Source organism: Oreochromis niloticus, linkage group LG10 (assembly GCF_001858045.2).
Source record: "Oreochromis niloticus isolate F11D_XX linkage group LG10, O_niloticus_UMD_NMBU, whole genome shotgun sequence".
Classification (NCBI taxonomy): Eukaryota; Metazoa; Chordata; class Actinopteri; order Cichliformes; family Cichlidae; genus Oreochromis; species Oreochromis niloticus.
The window spans coordinates 18,542,438-18,561,838 of record NC_031975.2 but is presented as its reverse complement, the minus strand read 5'-3'; the positions used below and the strand labels follow the sequence as shown (position 1 = coordinate 18,561,838).

The 19,401-nt window shown below is 42.1% G+C and overlaps 1 protein-coding gene across 2 annotated transcripts; it reads right to left on the bottom strand.

The window, feature by feature from the left end:
* Nucleotides 1–99: 99 nt before the first annotated feature.
* On the bottom strand, nt 100–19,059 carry tcerg1b (transcription elongation regulator 1b (CA150)). Of its 2 annotated transcripts, XM_005452642.2 has the most exons (21): nt 18,917–19,059; nt 17,305–17,536; nt 15,396–15,548; nt 13,985–14,261; nt 13,657–13,899; nt 11,110–11,169; nt 9,870–10,070; nt 8,418–8,524; nt 8,221–8,309; nt 7,951–8,111; nt 6,561–6,642; nt 6,305–6,440; nt 6,037–6,126; nt 5,811–5,929; nt 4,701–4,851; nt 4,401–4,565; nt 3,970–4,152; nt 3,569–3,748; nt 3,340–3,423; nt 2,058–2,158; nt 100–835 (listed from the first exon to the last, which is right to left on the bottom strand). In XM_005452642.2, the coding sequence occupies exons 1-21, from the start codon at nt 18,961–18,963 to the stop codon at nt 634–636; spliced, it is 3,063 nt and encodes a 1,020-aa protein (XP_005452699.1). In that variant the 5' UTR covers nt 18,964–19,059; the 3' UTR covers nt 100–633. The 2 variants fall into 2 exon arrangements, with proteins under 2 accessions (XP_005452699.1, XP_005452700.1); XM_005452643.2 differs by lacking the exon at nt 11,110–11,169.
* Nucleotides 19,060–19,401: the final 342 nt, after the last annotated feature.

Sequence of the window (19,401 nt, the reverse complement as noted above, 5' to 3'; positions counted from 1 at the left end):
CTTAACTTTTTGACATGTGTTATTTGAGCCCCCCCTTTATATTAGAGAATAAAGCGTTACCCAGATTTTAACATTTCAAATAATCCAGAGCACAGCATATTGAAAAACAGTGGAAGTCGTCTTTATTTCATTCAACAGAGAAGCTGCTGCAACATTGGAGTGAACCACTGAGCAGAAACTAACATTCACACTGAGCCGCTGAAAAGATGACCTGGCACAGTGGATCTGTAAGGCTTAAGGACGCCTCAATCACATGCATACACACACTCAACCTCATTTACATCGGCTATCTTACACCTGTGTGGCTGCACAACCTGCAGCCTCATTGCTATCCCTCCTCCCTCTAATGTGGTCAGTCAGAGGTGAGGGGTTAAGGGTCACCTGGGCATCAGGTAACCTCTAGTCCCTGCGCCTCAAACGCAGGGCTTTTTCATGACTTTGACATAACACAGAGACGTTAACCGTTCATCTCTATGGTACACATCTAAGCAACGTAACCCCCCTGAAATAACACTGCATGGCCAGCCGTGGGCCTGGAGAGCGGAGATCAAGGGGTGCTGAGGGGAGGGCATGCTCTGGCCAAAGGGAGGGCGAGGAGGAGTACAGCACTGGCCAAGACAGTAATTAGATTGGTCACTTGGTAGATCGTCGGGTAGGCTCAGAGGCGGTGGGGGGAGGTGGTGGGCCACGGCGGTCTAGATCTTCGATGTAGAACATGATGAGCTTCCTGCGCTCCTCTGGGACACACTCCAGAACAAGGTACCGCTTGTCGTTCTGAAGGATCTTCTCTACATCCTTCAGATGCTGCTCCGACTCCTGGATGAGCTTTCTCGACCTGGGCACAAGGAGACAGGGAGAGTGCGCTCACAAGCAGGAATACAATAAGATGAACCGCACCCTCTCCGAGTCCCGGGGATGGAGTGTACTCGTTCTAGACCTGAATGTTTTTAAGACATCACCCTCATTTAGCTGCACTCAGGCATGCTGCATATAGCTGCCTTCAGTAAAAATAACTGTGTTAACTGACAGCATGTCACCACTTCTAAAATTGGTCCTCATGAAGCTACAAAATGTAACAGTGTTGCATCCTGGATGCTCTGCAGTAGATAAAAAAAAACATCATGCAGAGGGTAATAAAACGAGCAGAAAAGATCACTGGCTCTGGTCTTCTTTTGCAATCAAAGAGACTGCAGAAGCAAGACACCACTCAAGAGCTTTATATAAGAATCACTAACGACAGACCTCATTCTGCACTCACTGTTTGACCTGTGCTAGATGCTACAGGTCCATCAAAACAAGGACACGTAGATTAAAGAGCTGTTTTTATTCAGCTGTGCTACATCAAGCATGATTACTGCAATGCACTATGACAAGTTCTATTTTATTCTTGACTCCTTCATATTAAAAATTATTTATTGTGTTTTACTGAGAGGGACTGGATTATTGTGTGAATGGCTTGTTTTTGTAGTGTTCTTTATTTTGGGAGCAGCAATTCTGTTACATTGTATTTTTTTAACACTGTAGACAATAAAAGGCATTCTGATTCTGAAAATGTTGAACCTCACTGCGCTCTGTGTGTGCACATCAAGGACTAGCGAGCTGCTGAGACAAACTAAAGCATACTCAGGTGTGAATCGTGTGCAGCGCAGTGTGAGTGCAGGCCAGTGGGGATACAAGGACAATGGTCCTTAGGCACGGAAACTGGTTCGAGTACTCTTAAATAAAACACCTGCTGCTGAGGTTCTGAGGCACTTTTCCCCATTAAATACAATTTTCTAATGTTAAAAACTGTAATTCAGATATTCTCACTATTCAGCAGACTACAGTTTCAACTCATGCAACCTGTGCAAGAATCTTCCAGTGTCTTAACATTATAAAAAATAAAACAACTCAGAATTCACCCACACCAGTTTTCCACTTGAAACATTTAACACACCATCTGCTTAAAGTAGCAGAGAAATAAAGACTAGATGAGCTTTATTTATAACAAGTTCCTAGGAAGGGGCGCAACTGTGTCGGGTTATGCAAACTGAACATATGTGAAACAAAGCACAGACCTGTATGTGATGAACTTTGTCTCCTTTAACAGCGTCCTGAAGTCAGCTTTGGCTGTGATGTATTTGTCTTTGATGTAGTCTTCGAACTCCCGCTGTCTCTTCTACAAACAAGGACAAACAGAAGTCAGAACTCCAGAAAATGGAAGTGTACTTCACACGAATAATATGTTTAAGATATACCAGCCACTGTTGAGAAGGTTTGCAGTCCACATGCAACAGCTTTCATTGTAGAGGTAGGATTATGAATAAAAACACCACATGAATTCAAAACAATGTAAGCTGCCGAGTCCTTGAGATCATGACGATGAAAGTAATCATTTGATTACAAGAAGCCTTTGAATAATAGCATGAATTCATGCATGTATCGTTTTTTTCATGCTGACATTTAATTTGTAATTTAGCGTTTGCTTCGATCTAAACGTTTCCTTGAATAGGACGGATGCAGTTCAGGCATCTACTAATTGGAAGGTCGGCGGTTCAATTTGTCGCTCCCCCTACTCTGCATGTCAAAGTATCTGAACCCCCATCAATTTAAATCTTTTAAGCTTCCCCAAATCCATTGAGTGTGAGCATGTGCGAATGATACACAAAAAACTGCTTGTATGAATGTGTGTGTGATGAGTGAAATAGGCTTGTAGTAAGAAACCACTTTGAGGGCTCACACTCAGTAGAAAGCCTCCTTATAGACACACCTATGTAATCGATTACAAAAGGTTAATTGGCACTATGTATTTTTGGCATCTCAGCTCGCAACCAAAGGTGATCAGGTTTTTGCCGTCAGAGATCCAGCACAACCTTATGACAACAACCAACATGGGTTTAAACTAAGCAAAAAATGAATTAATTGCTGTTTTAATAAAAGAAAAAAATTGAGTATTTTTCCTTTTTCTGTCCTTCTGTAAACGATGGTGATGTTTTTATGCTGCAAACAGCAGAGCGCAGTGAAAGCGAAAGCTGAGACATTTGAACTCTGGAATTTTCTGGACTTCCCCTTTCTCGCATGTCGCTGAACAACAGAGAGAGTTTATCCACAATAATTACCACACACACCACCAAAGATTCAGCAGAGCGCGAGAGATACAGAATCACTTTCACAGAGACACACTACAGAGCAATACTGCTTTCTTGTGACGTATTTTTGCAACATGACTAATCTCTTATCATCTTATAATAATATTCAAAAAACAGGAACTCCAGCAACACTTGAGGGAAGAAGAACAACTTTAATAATTGACCAATCTTATAATAATATAAAGATGGGTTGGAGCCAATAAGGTCTTACCCTGTCACTGGAAGAGAATTTAATACAGCGAGGATCGTCTTTGATAACTTTCTTCACCTCCTTCCATGTGGTTGTCAGAGTAATCTACAACACACACAAAAACAACAGCGTTTTTAAAAAAAAAATTGTCAGTGATCGAGCTGCAGATCTATCATATATAACGTATTATATATATAACATATAAAATGACTTCTGGCACCCTTTTCTGTCCTGTTTTTTTACTTCTTACCATGCTGGTCTCATCCAGCAGCTGTCTGAAATGTTCCTTCTTCTTCTTGGCCAGTGCTTCTACATGTTCATTAAACAGCTTCTCCTTTTCCTCTCTCTCCAGCAGCGATGCTGACTCCCAGCGATGGTCTTTCCGCAGGTTACGACGTGTGTCTGACCATGTTGCATCAGAAGAACGGACCTGAAGTGCGAATGCAAAAACAGCCGTGAAAAAAAAAATTGCTTGAAGGGATCAAAGAGGGGAAAAAAACTCATCCAGTAGGATTATCCCCAAAATAAGCAACACATGAACTGTAACATTTCAAACACTTTTTGACAAACACTGATCACAACTTAATGAAAATCACACATGATAAGAGCATGTGTTTTTTCACACCCCAGTGTTTCTGCAGAGCACCTCACCATGTCAGACATTAGCGCTTTGAAATGCTGGATGGCCTCCTCCCTCTTGTGCTGTTCCCTTTCTCGGTCGATCTCTTTGGTCTGTTCTGATCGGGCCTTCTGCACCTCCCGCTCCCTCTCTCTGAGACTTGCCTCAATACGAGCCTGACGTTCCAGCTCTCGCTCCTTCTCAATGTCCACGTTCTGCAGGTGATATCACAAGAAGTCTGTGTAAGCTTCTTTCGATATGTTGCACTAAATTCTCTCTTTTAGAAATACAAGTTAGGTTGAACTGGTGCCATATACATCAGGTCAATGTCCAGTTAGTTAACATTTATTACATGTGCACCTCCCTAAAAGTACATGAACCGTTATTATTCCAATGAATGCTTTCGAACACATCAGATATCAGCACATAAACCCCGACGTTATCTCCACAAAGCTGCTCCTACCTTGGCTTGTTTTTCCATGAACTGTTTGAAAAGCTCTTCTCTGAGTGCAGAGCTCTCCACATTCTTGTATCGCGGGTCAGTCTCTAGCCTCTCTTTCACTTTGCTCCACCGCTGACCTCCCTCTATGTGCTGGTCACTCAGAAGATCAAAAAAGTCCTGCTTGACCTTAAAGAAAAAACAAACACGTCAAACTTTATTAAAAATCTGTGTAAAAACAACGTCGGCAGCAGAGACACAACTCTGGAAGGTTTAAGGCTAAGAAAGAAAGACGGTGCACTTTGAGGTGTGAGTGAGTCTTACCTTCTCTCCCCTAGACTTGGAGTCCTCTTTTTCTCTCTTCCTCATAGCGGTGATGAATTCCACAAAGATAGCCTCCCTGTCTTTCATCTTCTCTATGGTCTTAAATCTGGGATCTCGGCCATGCTTCACTGCAAATTCACTAAATGTTGTCCTGCAAAAAAGCAACAATGCTGATTATTAGGAAGCAAAACCACCCGGTACAAAGAGATTTAAAGTCTAAAAGGAAAATTGAAAAAATACTGGTGGCTGCCAGTTCTACTCCTCAGCCTCCTAGTAGATGCACGCATGGTATAGTTAGGTGATTTTCAGAAAACTTGACCTCTGACCTTGAGGTCAAGGACCTGACCTTGACCTTCAAAGTCATCTGAGATTTATTTTTTTTTTGTAGATTTTTTTTGGGGGTGGGGGGTAGAATTTCAAAATATTACGTTACCTCGTTCCTGCATTTATTCATTCATAACCGACCAGCCTTTAGCGGCTAAAGAATAAAAACTGTTCAACAACATGTGTCGAGCTCTTCTATTGTGCTCATGTAACCAAATTTTAAAAAGCTAGAAAACCTACTCAAACAAAAGCCTCCATTCCACTAGTACCTACTCAGCTCAACTCTACTTGATTTTTAGGGTTTTCCATTTAGTCGTAGTATTCAGTAACAGATACCGTTTTTAGTACCTCAGGGCTGAAGTTCCAAACCCCTGAGTTGAGCTGAAAATGTGATGTCAACAGGCTGCATGCCACTGATTGGTCAGGAGGTGACGTCACTGGATGAGAGTCATTCCTTCACGAGAATCAAACCTGACATTTTTGAAACCCGGCAATGATATCACCTCGATGTCCTGCATTAATGTGTTGTGTTTGTGTTGCATACAAATTACATCATGGGACTTTCTCGCCACCTTGCTATAACGATCCTACCCACATTGAGGGAGTACTCAATTGTAATGGAAAATGACCGAAACCAATGGTTGAACGGAGCTTAGTAGGTGCTAGTGAAAAAGAGGCAAACGAGTAATGTAAATAAGACTTTTCTTTGAGGGTAAGTGTGCTGGTGACTGATTTGACCCCATAAAAACCACTATGAAATGTAGTGAAAGTGGACTGTCCTGTTACCTTGGTGTGAGCTTCGCCTCCTCCATCATCCTCCTGAACTCATCTTTGGCCTGCATCAGCTTGTTCTTCTTTTCCTTCCTTTCTTCCTCTGCTCGTGTCTTCACATATTGATCAAATACCTGAAGCACAATTATACCAAAATGACTCAAAGACTGCAACAAAGTGTAACAGCTAAAAATACTGTACAGAGAAATGCTGAGAAAAGGTTAAAAAGAAAAAAAAAAACCTGTTTCCTTTCTTTTGGGTTCAGTAGTAGGTAACGTGGGTCAAAAACAATCTTGTGGAGTTCTTTGTCCCAAGTTGAGAATGCAGACACCTACAGGCAGGAAAGACAACAACAAAACTAAACGGTGACCACGTGTCTGACAAAAGCCTGAAAGATTTGACATTTCCGAGCATGTGCAATGGAAAGAAAATCTCAACAAGTGAGAACAATTCATGTCATGTGGTTCTCTCAAACAAACTTTTAAAAAAAAAAAAAAAGGATGTGTTACCCCTCTCTCCAACAACATATCTTTGAACTGGGTCATCCTGGCCTCTAGTGGCACTATAGCTCTTTCTCTAGCTGCTCGGAGCTCAGCCTCCATGGCTGCTTCCTTCTCAGAGTCTGCCTCTTTCGTGTCCTCCTTCCTGCAAGTGTTAAAAACAGAGGTGGTGGTGAGAGAATCATAAAAATATATATTGTTTTAAAAGGTTAATGAATCAAAAAGAGAAAGGAAAAAAGGAATTTTTCACAGGGATAGGACTTACTTCCTCTTTTTGGCTTTGGTTGGCTCCTCATCTTGATTCTCTTCAGCAGCAATGGATAGTTCTGGATCCTCCTTGCTGACACCTGTGTGTGAACACAGACACAAAACAAATATAGTGAGCACAGAGAGCCAAGAATGACCACAACACTTGTGTTTTTTTTTAGAGGGCTGCCTGCCAAAAGGTAGTACCACACAACTTCAAAGACTACTAGTTCAACTTGGACTGTATAAGCTGAACATTTGTTTGTTCTGAGGGCGTGTGCTGTGTTCATGGCTAACTGATAAGAGCTGACCCTGAGCCTGTCCCTCTAATGAACGTGGCCAAGTGGGTAACTGTTGTGTGATGCAGGACTATTGTGCAGAAAGTGGTTTTACCAGCGTGCAGCCATTGTGAAGTCCACGCTGACAGAGGTGACTGTAATTAGCCTTAAACTGTATAACAGTGGAACAGCTACCCAAATGTCATGCACAGGGTTTACTGTTCCAAAAGAGAGAAAATAAACACCCGATTTGTGCAACTATATCACTGCTGTCTCTCCAATCACTGATACGTTGTCCTGTTCAGTAAAAGGTGGTTAAGGGTGAAAGTCAGAGGTCTCAAAGCTGGGTTGAAGACACAAGTGTACGATTGTATCAGTTTTTATCCCTATTGAGCCACAAAGATCGACTGATTATACAGATTCAGATGCTGCAAAAATTTGGGGGGAAGAAAAAAAAAACAACAACAACAACGACGACAAAAAACGCTGGAGTCTTTGCTTCTGGTCTTGACTTCTTCTCTTCCTATATCAGATCTGATGTGGGAGTATTGTCTCAGTGGCGACACCTATCATTCAGGAGAATATGGTAGCTTGCCCCTTAATGGTGAGCATAAATAGAAGTGGCCGTGTGATGATGTTGCCAGCAGCATGTGAAGTGTCCAACGCGGCAGATATACTGGGGCCTTAAAATATGTCAGTATTTAGATGAACTGTAACAAGTTAAATATCAGCTGCTTCAGGCAGGCCACACTGTGAATATATTTTAAACTGTTTTATGTGTTTATTTTTGTTTCACTGACATGTAGTTTTAAGCAAAATAAAAAAATAGGGGGAAAAAAAGTTAATTTCAACAGAAATACATTATGTATTCTGTGGCTCGTTATTATGGAAAATCCATAAAGCTCGACATAACTTGAAAAAGAAAACAGGACAAACACTCAAAAATGTGAAAACATCTGACTGGACATTTGGACCAGAGGCTGTACTCTTGTTGCTTCGTCAAATAAAAAAATAAATACTACTACTAAAAATAATAACAACAATAATTAATATGCCTTTCTTAGCTTAAACCTTTCCTATATCAATACTCACAGTATATAATGTATAATTTAAAAAACACTGCGTCCACACCTGTCTTCTTGCTGTCCTCCAGACCCCTCTTATGTGGTGGCTCCTGGATGTGCTTGTCAACATCAGATCGACCAACCAGCTCCTCGGGGCGGTCCCACATGGAGAGCCGAGTTGTCGGGTTGTAGAAGAATACACGATCATCGCCTGTCCACACTACACACCTAAAACAGATTAATAGACACAGAAGAAGAGAAAAAAAAGGGCAGCATTATATTGCCGCCCTGCCATATACCATGGAGGAAAGTGTGCTGTGATATGCAGGGTCTGTACCATGGCGTGCCAGGAATAGGGTTGGTGGCTACAGGCCTGGCTTTCTGAGCTGCCTTTTCCTCCTCCGTCATCTCTTCTTCTTTCGTCTCCTTGATAAAGAGAAAAAACAAGAAATGGTTCTCTGTTGCTGCTACCTTCAGATGGTTTACTGGATTCAATCTGTTTTGGCTTGGCAGTGCAAGTGGTTATTCAGATACCTCCTTCTCATTATTAGTGTTTTCCATTTTGTTCTCCTTATCCTCCATCTCCATTGCCTCAGCTTCCTCCTGGGCAAGTCGCTCTTTTGCCTTTTCTGCTTCTTTTTCTACAGAGAAGGGAGGAGAAAAAAAACGACATAAATGCTGACGATGAGATAACTAAAGTTTGGCTTTACATCTGGTCTGACAAGAAAGTCAAAGTGGTTATAGCCTATGAGTTTGGTAAAACTGAGAATGAGAATGTTAATTAATTTAATTAACTCTTCCACTGAATGATCTGGAGCCTGAAATCTCAGCAGAGGATTGGGAATCAGTGTATACAAGCTTCAGACTAACTGGATATTGTGACCATGCACTCACCAGTCACATCATTAGGTACACGTCGCTGGCACCAGGTTGGACCTCCTTTAATCTCCAGAACTATTTTAACTCTTCATGGCCCTTTATGGTCCATATTGACATGACAGCATGAAGCAGATTTGTTGGCTGCTCACCTATGACGCAAATACCACCATACCCCAAAGACAGGACTGAGATCTGGACACTGTGGAGGCCATTTAAGTACAGTGAACTAATTTTCATGTTAAAGAAGCCAGTTTGAGATGATTTGAGCTTTGTGACCTGGCGTGTTATCCTGCTGGAAGCAGCCATGAGAAGACAGGTACACTCTGATCATAAAGCAATGGAAACGGGCAGAAGCAATGCTCCGGTAGGCTGTGGCTTCAAAATAATATTCGTTTGGCAGACGGGGCCATCAGCAGAAGCCTCAACTATTGATACAAGGCAGGGTGGAGCTATACTTTGATGTTGTTCACACCAAATTCTGACCCTGCCATCTGAATGTCAGAGCAAAAACTGACCCCAGCATTTTCAGAGAACTGCTGCTTATCGGATATTTTCTCTTTTTCAGATCATTCTCTAGAGATGGTTGTGCAGGAAAATCCCAACAGATCAGCAGTTTTTGAAAAACTAAGATCAGCTTGTCTTGCACTACCCCAACCATGCCATGCTCAAAGTCACTTAAATCACCTTTCTTCCCCATTCTGATGCGCATTGTGAAATTCTGCAGATCATGTTGGCCATATCTACATGCCTAAAGATAGCAGATGGGCCAGTTACATAGAGCAGTGCAACAGATGTACCTAATGAAGTGACGGGTGAGTGTAGGTAAAAATGACGAGTCTGAAGAAACATCGCTTCCTGTGTTTTGCAGTGCAGAAAAATCGTTATTACAGATTTTTGGGACATTTTACAAGATTTGAAAAGAAATTCAGCTAGACCCACTATTTGATTTGCATTTAAAAGAACACAAGTCTCTCTTTTTTTTAAAATACAGATAACAGATAGCTAACAGATAGCACAGTTTTGGGAAAAACTCATAGCTCAAAAGGATAATACTGGATAGGACACATGATGTCAAACTAAAAATTTCACCACGTCAGCAAAACCTACCTTTCTCCAACACAGCCTGTGGTTTCTCCCAAGTGGACTCTAGTGTCCGGTTGTTGTAGTAGTACGTTTTCCCGTCTGCTGTTTTGTACTCTGACCACTCGGGGAGCTGCAATGATCCAGCCATGGAAGCAGGAGCTGCCGAGAGTGTCAGCTGGGGGTGCATCACAGAAACTAAAGGCGGGCCCATACCAGGAAGCATGCCTGTCAGCAGTCATACAGGGAAGAGAGAGACCATTGTTGGCTGAGTGTCATCTTTATGTCTGAGCCACTAACACTAGCTACGATGGCATTAGTTTAGACATTAATAAAGGCGATTTCATGACCCAGACTGTTACCAACATGTGGTGATAATAATAACAAAAAACCCACATCTTAGTAAAACCAGAGGTAAGAATGACTCACTGCAAGCTAAAAATTGTCGTTGTGAGGGTTTGTCTGCTCATCAAGCAGAGCAAGACGAGGGAAAATAAAAAGAGAGGGTATTGTGATTTTTGTGAAAGAAACTCTTCAAGTCTAAAATGCTTTGAACAAGCAACTATATGACAATGAACACAGGCCACACAAACACAAACAGACAAATACAGTAGTGACCACAAACACACAACCATGCCACAAAGGAGGACGACCACAACAACACATCATGTAGCCCTAACCGTTACACTACCAAAGCCCTGACACAACAATGAGACTGCCCTTAAAATATAAAGATGGTCACTCCTTTTTTTAAAAAAAACAAAAAAAAACCTGTTTACAGTCGACAACCACATGCCTAAAAATGACCCAACAACCAACAACTCAGTAACATCTAACAATTTAGAACAATTAACAGCAAAAAATTACCCCCTACCGGTTCAAACAAAGAATCAGTGTATCTATCATTTATTAAAAGTTAAATCATGTTCTTGTATGTTTGCTTCTCTTCTTCTTCTTTTTTTTAGAGAGGGGTGGAAGAATTTAGTTAAGCAGAAGCTAGAAAAGATGTCTCACAAGATGAGAATGAAACACTGCATGTGACTCTATCTGATCACCCTCTCTGATCATGGAAACAAAATTAAGCTTCTGTTTCTATCAGCTTTAATGGAAGGAATTTCACCACTGTACACCCAATGGACCATGTTCACAGCACTCAACACCATGCCACTGTTTGTGGGTCTGCATATACACCAGACTACGCATGTAGACATCATTCACTACCATGCCATCTACTGTAGATCTGATAGGCGAGCGGCTGGGTGTTTACCGTTGGCGCTGGGGCCTGCCTTTACACAGGTTGCATCTACTATCTGCATCATTGCTACACCTGCAAGAACAACGGACAAGCAAGCATCTGGTTGAACACAGCAGGACACTAGATATCAGCTACCATGTTGTGTAAGAGCTTGTATATGTTTGGCCCAGTTCAGACAAAACACACAACCAGATTTTTTTCTGCCTCTGTTGACATTTATGTGGCTGTAGTGTATTTAAAGATGTGAGGAATCAGCTGCACAACATAACGTAAGGCCCTTATTGATGCCACATCTGAGAGAGTGAATCCATAATAACGACACCGTCAATCAGGAGATTCCAAGTCTGACGTTTGAAAACCATCTGTCCTAATTGAGGCGTGCTTTCAGCCAAGTTTGATTTTAGCTGGCAATAAATTTATCCACCTGCATGACCCTTCACTTTAAATTAGATCTAAATAAGGGGCTGGAGCTGGAGCCTGCTGGCTACCCAAATCTTTTGTTGTTAATATTTACAACAATAATAAAGCTTCTTTTGGGTGCTCCCTTATTCACAAGGGGTCACCAACGCAGATGAATCTACATGTAAGATTTGGCACAGATGCTTACACCTTCCTGACACAACCCTCCCAAGCATCTGTGCCTCTTCCCAGTCTTGACCTGGGGATCTTTCACACATCAGGCCAATGTGTTTATGACTGCACTATAAAGTCACAATTAAAATAAAATAAAAATCTGGGTTTCTACAAAAAACAAAAACAATAAAGTTGCTATCTGTAGTACTGAGTGAGGCTGTATTCGAATACTTGACTCTGTGGATTCTTCTTTATTGTTCTAAGTATTCAGTTTCATCTCCTACACTCAAAAAAGGAGAGAGATCGCAAACTGATATTTTGCTCTCCTACAAGCCTAGAATCTGGTCAGTGACCCCCTGGCAACCTTCATTTGGAAGTAAAAATTGCGTATTCCGCAACCGGTTGGCAAGCAGTTGCTCGATGTCGCTGGGTGAAATCGGTCATGATGAGGGTACTGAAGGGTTGGGCGATATGTAAAAATTTTCCAACCAGCAATCGTCAGTCCAACAATCGCCGATGGGCGATATATTCGCGCATGCACAGACTTTTTGATGGGCGGGGCAATGTAATCATGCACGGACTGATTTGGTTTACAACACAAGTCCAAACATGGACGAACTAGTTTCCCAAAAAAACCCCGCTGTCAGCGTTAACGCGGCTTAAACGCGGTCATCACGATTAAAAGGTTTTAACGCTCTCAACCCATCTGGAGCGCAGAATGAACAAAATTTGGACAAACTGCTGAAATGCGTTGACAGAGAAATTTCAGGGATTTTGACTCAGTCTGCACTCCAGATGGGTTAATTGTTAATCGGCGCGTTAACGCTGACAGCACTAAAAAAAATATTAAGTCGCCAATTTGGGATTTCTTTGGGTTTAAACCAGATGAAAGAGGCAAACCTAAGGATGTAACCAAAGCGGTGTGCCACTTGTGCAGACGTATAGTGCAAGCTGAGTACTCAAACACGTGTCCACCATCCATACACGTACATGCTGCAGAAGCTATCACCAGCTTCTGCAGCTCCATCAACAAGCATTTGGGCGCACCCCGAGGAGGGTGCATTTCGCTCGCAGATGAAAGAGGGTGCTGTTCAAACAGCGCTATTATTTTTTTTTCTGTTGACTGCTTCTATTAGCTTCATCATTATTAGCAAACTTACTCATGGGCAAATAAATAAATAAATCACCCTTGTAAAAACTATCGTCGATAGTCGATATATTCGTCCAATCGCCCAACCCTAGGGTACTGTATAAAAAACTCCTTGTTATTGGTTTGGTTGCTAGCAGATTGAGGAGGTCGCTTATTGTTTGTTTTTAAGATTGGAAGATCACTACAACTCAGAGACTAAGAAGAAGAAAAGAAGATGCAGCACCTTCTTTGCAACTGATTTCACTATGTGACAGCCTGCAACCAAACAGTTGGGGAATACACTTTTTTTTTTTTTTTTTTTTTAAACACATTTTAGCAACCTGTGGTCCACATGGTTTGTGACTGACTGCTAGACCTACATGAATGGGGTCTAACAATCACTGTCTCTTTGCTATGTGGTGTAAAAGAGCAAGAATCTGGGGCTGTTTCTAATGTTTTCTCTGAGCAATCATCTTAAATGTAATTAAAGCTAAAAATCACAACACTAATTATATTTGAATCAAATTTGTGGCAGTTCTGCTGACCAAACGCTCCCCTTTGTTTACCACTAAAAGGCCTGGAGTCCAAAGAATAGTATTCAGGAGAATCATACACCCTATAACCAGCCCTACATGTGTCTTGTGCACACCTGACTGGATTGAATCATAAGTACATCCAAATATTTTATAAGACCTTAGATACAAAAAAACCCTCCTGGACTGTAAAAGACAGCCTTACAGCAACAGCAGCAGGCCAAGGTGGACAAAACATTTAAAAACATGGCCCAATGAGGCAGAATAGTCATTACAGTATATACATGTACAGCTTGACCAAAGGTCTTCGCGTCTCATTCTCACCTGGTAGAGGGATGTGCATGCCTGGCAAAGGCACCCTGAAAGGTGGCACCATGACAGGAGGGAAGGCAGGTATGGCTGCGGTGGGCTGGGCCACACTGTGAGGCAGGGCTGCTGGCAGCAGTGGCATGGTCTGCACTGCCGTAACAGGAGATGGCACCGTGGAAACAGTCACCACAGTGACCGGAGAAACAGCAACAGATGAGGTCACTGTGGCAATAGGAGGGAGGTCTGCTACAACGGTGGCTTTTGGGAAGAAAAAGAAGTACTTTTGGTTTTATTCTTGCTTTGTGTGTGTGTGAGTGTGAGATGTTAATGAGGTGCTGTTTACCTGCTATGCTCGCAGAGGGGGAATGGGTGGTGATGGAGTCTGGACTGGAGGTGAGTGTGCGGGAGGGGGTTGAGGATGGAGCTTGAGTAGGGGAGGCTGCTGCTGCTGTGCTTGCTGTAGTGTTGACACTGCTTGAGCTGGCGGTCACCCCAACATTAGCCCCTGAACCTGCAGCCCCCGCCACAAGAAGAGGGTTGAGCTCAGACTGCTGGATGACCTTCACGCCATCAGGTTTACTCCATGATGACTCTCTGGTCCGGGCGTTGTAGTAATATGTCTGTGAATGAGAAACAATCACAGTTTTTTTTAAATATTGTGGAAAAAAAATCAGTGTTTTTTATGATTTCAAAAAATGAATGAACAATTTGCATTGAATTACCAATAATTAATCATAAATATTTAATCTTGTTACAGCAGAGCTCTGATTTGGGAATACAGCAAAAGTGAAAAGGAAGGTTGACAAAATGTTAGTGAGACCTGCTTTGACACATGGTTTGGAGCAGGTGGCAAAAACAAAAAGACAGGAGGACGAGCTGGAGATGGCAAAGCTGGAGATGCTCAGATTTTCATTGAGAGTGACCAGAAAGGATATGATTCAAAATGAAAATATTAGAAGGACCAGCTCAGGTTCGATTTAGAGACAAAGTTATAGTGACAAGGTTGAGAGGGTTTAGACATGTGCCGAGGAGGGTTAGTGGATATATTGGACAAAGAATGTTAAAAGTGGAGCTTCCAGGCAGGTGGAAAAGAGGAAGACCACAGAGAAGATTCAGTGAAGGAGAACATGCAGCGGGTTGGTATAAGAGAAGGATGGAAGACTTGGAGGCAGATGATATGATAAGTATTGGTACAGTGACTAGGAGAGTGGCAGGTGCCCACTTGATAGGCTTATCAATTATGACTACACTCAAAAGGTAGGTCCTGATTAACTAGTTCTGAAAAGATGATAACGACATTTACAATGAGTCGATGACAATGGAAATATGTTAAAAACTGTTATAAGCAGCCTTGTTGTCTTCCAACGGTGACTGAAATGCGAACAAAGTAAAACATTAAGTAACCAATATGGGAACTTGACAGCTCAAGTCTGATGACTGAGCTTCTAGGGGCAGCAGCCAATATTTCAGGCTAAGCAAGATTTCTTGTTCTACCAACTAAGGAATTTAGCAAATTGTAAAAATCTCATAAAAAACACAACACACCGCTCTTAATTAGAGACAATATCAATGCAACCATAATTTCCAATCTAATGTCAAGCAAAATTATTTTGATTTGCTGCCATTTCCTCTAACCAGGTTTAACTATGTGATCACAAATTATTATTAAAGCTGTTTTAGTGCAACCAACTTATTTATTACACACATCAGTTTGAGAATGCCTGCTATCTGCTTTTATAGGACCTCCACCTTACCTTTCCTTCTGGTGTCTTGTTCTCTACCCAGATTTCTTCAGCAGGGTTGAGCGCAGGGTTTCCAGATGCAGGAACGGGAGGCATCCCAGGAGGAAACAGCATTCCTGGTGGAGGCGGCAGGTTACCAATAGGAGGGGGAAGGAACGGAGGTCTCTACATAAAAAAGAGAGGGCACAGCATTTAGCTTTCAAATAATAAAGAGCAGAACTGAGAGTCTAAATTATCCCGTTAAAGCACTCTATCCTCCAACATAATGTGTCTGTAGAGGATACAGAAAGGTGCACAGTCACAAGCAGTGGAGGGCTCAGCCAGCAGTTGATGCTAATTGGCCTTTTTGGATTCAAATTAGGGAGATTTGTGCATCATTACTGTATTATACAAGAGAAAAATCACATTGCACCAAAGAATCAATTATGAAGCCAAAGAGATTATAAAACAAAGATTAGTCATATGCCTCCTTACTGTCTGCCCCTCCTTTTAAGAGTGAATACTGCTGTTATGCTGTAATAGAGAGGACAGTCTCTTCTTTGCAGACTCTACCTGGGGCTATACGACTGATCGATGCGTATTCAATAACCAACTGTGAATCATATTTACACTAAAGGAGAAACTCTATTCACTTCACCTCAAAGACCATTTCAATTTAAATGTGAGCACGTCACCAGAATAGGGTTGTCGCAATATAAGAATTTTAAACTCGATACCAAAACCCATGACAATACTTGATACCATTTCTGATACCATGAGGAAGATTTTAAACCCATCCTACATCACCAGAATAAATGGCGAAGTCGTCATATCTCAAAAAAGTTAACTTGTACTCACTGTGAAAGACCTCACAGCTGGCTACATGAAATAAAGAAACATATTTTTAAAAAATTATTGTAAAAGTAGAAAAGTTAGTTTATTATCTAGTTCACATCTGCCTGCAGCCTCGCTCTCATCCAGCATGTACACTGCTCCAACTCAGCCTGCAGATCTTCACCTCCCCACCTCTGCGTTAAGAATTGAAACCGCCTGATTCCTGCTCCAGATTTCAGTCTTTATTTGCTCGGATTAGTTCACCACATTTCCCTTTCTGCTTAGCTCAACTACGGTTCACTCCCTGCTCTGTACAGCCAGGAACCTGCCAGGTTTTCTGTTTCTCCATAACCACCTCTGCCATGGCTAAGTATTCGATCAGCCACTCGTTCAACCTGCAATAATTATTCATCCTTTTTCTAACTACAGTCCGTTAGCCAACACGTTACTAATAACAGACAGCTAACAAGGCTATTGGGTAACTGCCAATAGTTAAACAGCTAATGTTAATGTGTGCACTGGTCGGGTTAACATTTTTATCTAGTGGAGATATCATCTGAATTTCAGGAGCGGGACCACTCCTCCTTCACGCCCCCCCAGCCTCAGGCTATAAAAGCCCCCCTTCTCCAATACCTGCTGTTCTCATTTTCATGCCCCACCCTTCCCCCCCATTTTTCCCTCTCTTCCTTTCCTTCATTCATTTATTGTTAGTACATGGGGATCTGCCCAGCTCGGGAGCCATCGCCAGTCCCCTTCGAGGCCTTCCCCAAACCGCAGCACCAGTTCACACTTCCTCATCCCTCATCATTACCGAGGATGTGGTCCCAGCTAGTGAATTTAATACTTTCATGCTGTTGAAACAGGAGCTTTACTAACCTTAAAAATTCCTCTTAAAGTGTTGTTCAGTGTTATGAACGTTAACTACTACAGCTGTGACAGGAGGAGCCATGTGAAGTTGTGTGTCATGAAGGAAGGAAAGACAGGACTGTTGGTATCAATATTGTTGAAAATGAGTATCGAGTATTGATTTTTTTAACAACCCTACACCACAAGAAGGTAACATTTCCATGATGAAAACCATGCTTGTAAAAGAATGTGGGGCAGTTACCTGTAGGTGGGGAGGCCCAATAGGTGGAGGCATCCCTCCTGGTGGAGGGATTGGTGGCATGCTGGGGTCGAAGGGTGGACGTGCAAACGGAGGTCGCGGCGGAGGTCCCCTCATCATCCCAAAAGGAGGCGGTGGTGGCCTAAGGAGTGGTGGTGGGCCTCTTAACACTGGGGTCTGTGTAGGCGCAGGCGCAGGGGCAGGGCCACGAAACCGCACCGCCTGCTGCGCCATTCTGGCACAACATAATAAAAGTTATAGTTAAAGCTTATGATAAATACTAACATGACACTAAACTGTAAATAAAGCCTTTGAAAAGAGTGCAGAAAGCAATTATCAGCTTAATTATTAAATATACAGTACAATGACAAATTATCCTTCACAATACAAAAATAAATTACACTATAAAAGTAATAACATCGGTAATATCATATTAACATCTTAACATTGTAATTTTACAATGGAGGAAGCTGCAGTATAAGCCAGGAATGGTTAGCAATGAATACAAACACTTTCTGCTGACTAATGTGAGACTTGCTGCAGAAATGGGCCAGCAAACAGGAGCGGAAGAAGTACTCAGACCTATTATCAAAGTCAAAGTAGCAATAGCACAACTTAAAAGCACTCTAATAAGAAGTAGAAGTTTTGTGTTACGTCGCAACAATTTAATGCTGGCTAAATGTTCAAAGATGCTATGATAGAAATGAAAGATTTCTCTGGTTCTCTGACACAAAAAATAAACAAGTATATATAAGTAAATAAAAAATAAACTCTGGGCCATTGCCCATCACCTAAACTGCCATTTTAATCATGAATTTGCCTTCACAATCAGTGTATCGCTAAAGTACCCATCAGACACCAACATGAGCTCTGTTGTATGCTGCACTTGTGAACTGTTATTACTGATGCATAAACATACTGCTCGCTTTTCTAACCAGCTGACTGGTTGGTGTAACTATGTCTCTCAGATTCATGTTCCTTATTACAAATACCTTAGGATTCTACTTAAGGACATCATTTAGCGTAAATTTACTTAATTGCTATGCAAGGCTGTTTGAAGACGGTGTGACGTGGACAGGTTGTCCATTCAGACTCTGTGGTGTTTATATTACCTCATGTCTACATGCTGAACCCTTCAGGGTTATACCCGCTTGGCCGTAGATGAACACAAACATTCAGCAAATGTCGTCTTGTGATAATCGGGCTAACATCAACCTTTTTTCTGTCTATTTAAAACAGCTACTTTCCAATCACTTTAGCATATTTTTGCTAGCTGGTTATAATTGATAACAACCGCCACGTTTGAGCCCAAGCACAAAGCCTGGTGATTCGGGTGGCCTTCCGTGAGAGGTAAACATCTGTCTGTTTAATCTGTCTGGCCCATGTTTACCGCGTGCCGGGGAGCGGAGAGCAGAAATCGAGCCGCTCTTCAACACGGGGGCTAGTTAGCTGGAAGCTAGTTAGCTGGCGTGGCTACATTGACATGCACGAGCGCCACATATCAACACCATTGAACCAAAAGCAACGCAGACTAGCTGCATATTAAATGTCCGCAAATGCTTCATATTACCCTCGGTTAATAATCATTTTAACGCTTTACTCGCTGTTATCTGACCTGCTGTCGTTGAACCCGATAGTCTCGCTCTCTGCCTGGTCCGCCATTACAGGAAAATGTAACCGCTCTCTTCCTGGAAACGCCCCTTAGCGGTGACTACTTTTCCTATTCGCCAGGCGCGGACCTCAGTCACGATACAGTTAGAGCTGCGTGGACTGTGATTGGATATTGTCTTTCTTGCGAACGTTCAGTAAAGTGTTCATTGGTCCGTTTGGGTCCCATTTTTCATGATGTCTTTGTTCAGTCGGTACTCCGTGCTGTTGATAATAAGGCGGATTCTAATCACTGGCGATTTGCACATACTCCACTTGTGTTTTGGTGTCCGCGTTTTGTTTGATTTACACCTGTTGAGAAGGCATTCCGCTACTTAAAAGAAGTGGCAGTACACCATATAGTGGAAACGCCCTGCGCTTACTGGAAGGCCTTCATTCTGAAATGTAGTCACAAACCTAAAAGTCAAGTGCATGATATCATCTTAAAATCAC

What these genes read in the sequence shown, in the direction of transcription:
- tcerg1b (XM_005452642.2), bottom strand. Translation starts at nt 18,963, where the DNA reads ATGGCGGACCAGGCAGAGAGCGAGACTATCGGGTTCAACGACAGCAG. An exon ending in CCTATTCCTGGCACGCCATG is followed by an intron (nt 8,112 to 8,220) that starts GTACAGACCCTG and finishes AATCTGTTTTAG; the next exon opens with GTGTGTAGTGTGGACAGGCG. An exon ending in GGAGGACAGCAAGAAGACAG is followed by an intron (nt 6,643 to 7,950) that starts GTGTGGACGCAG and finishes GTTCACACACAG; the next exon opens with GTGTCAGCAAGGAGGATCCA.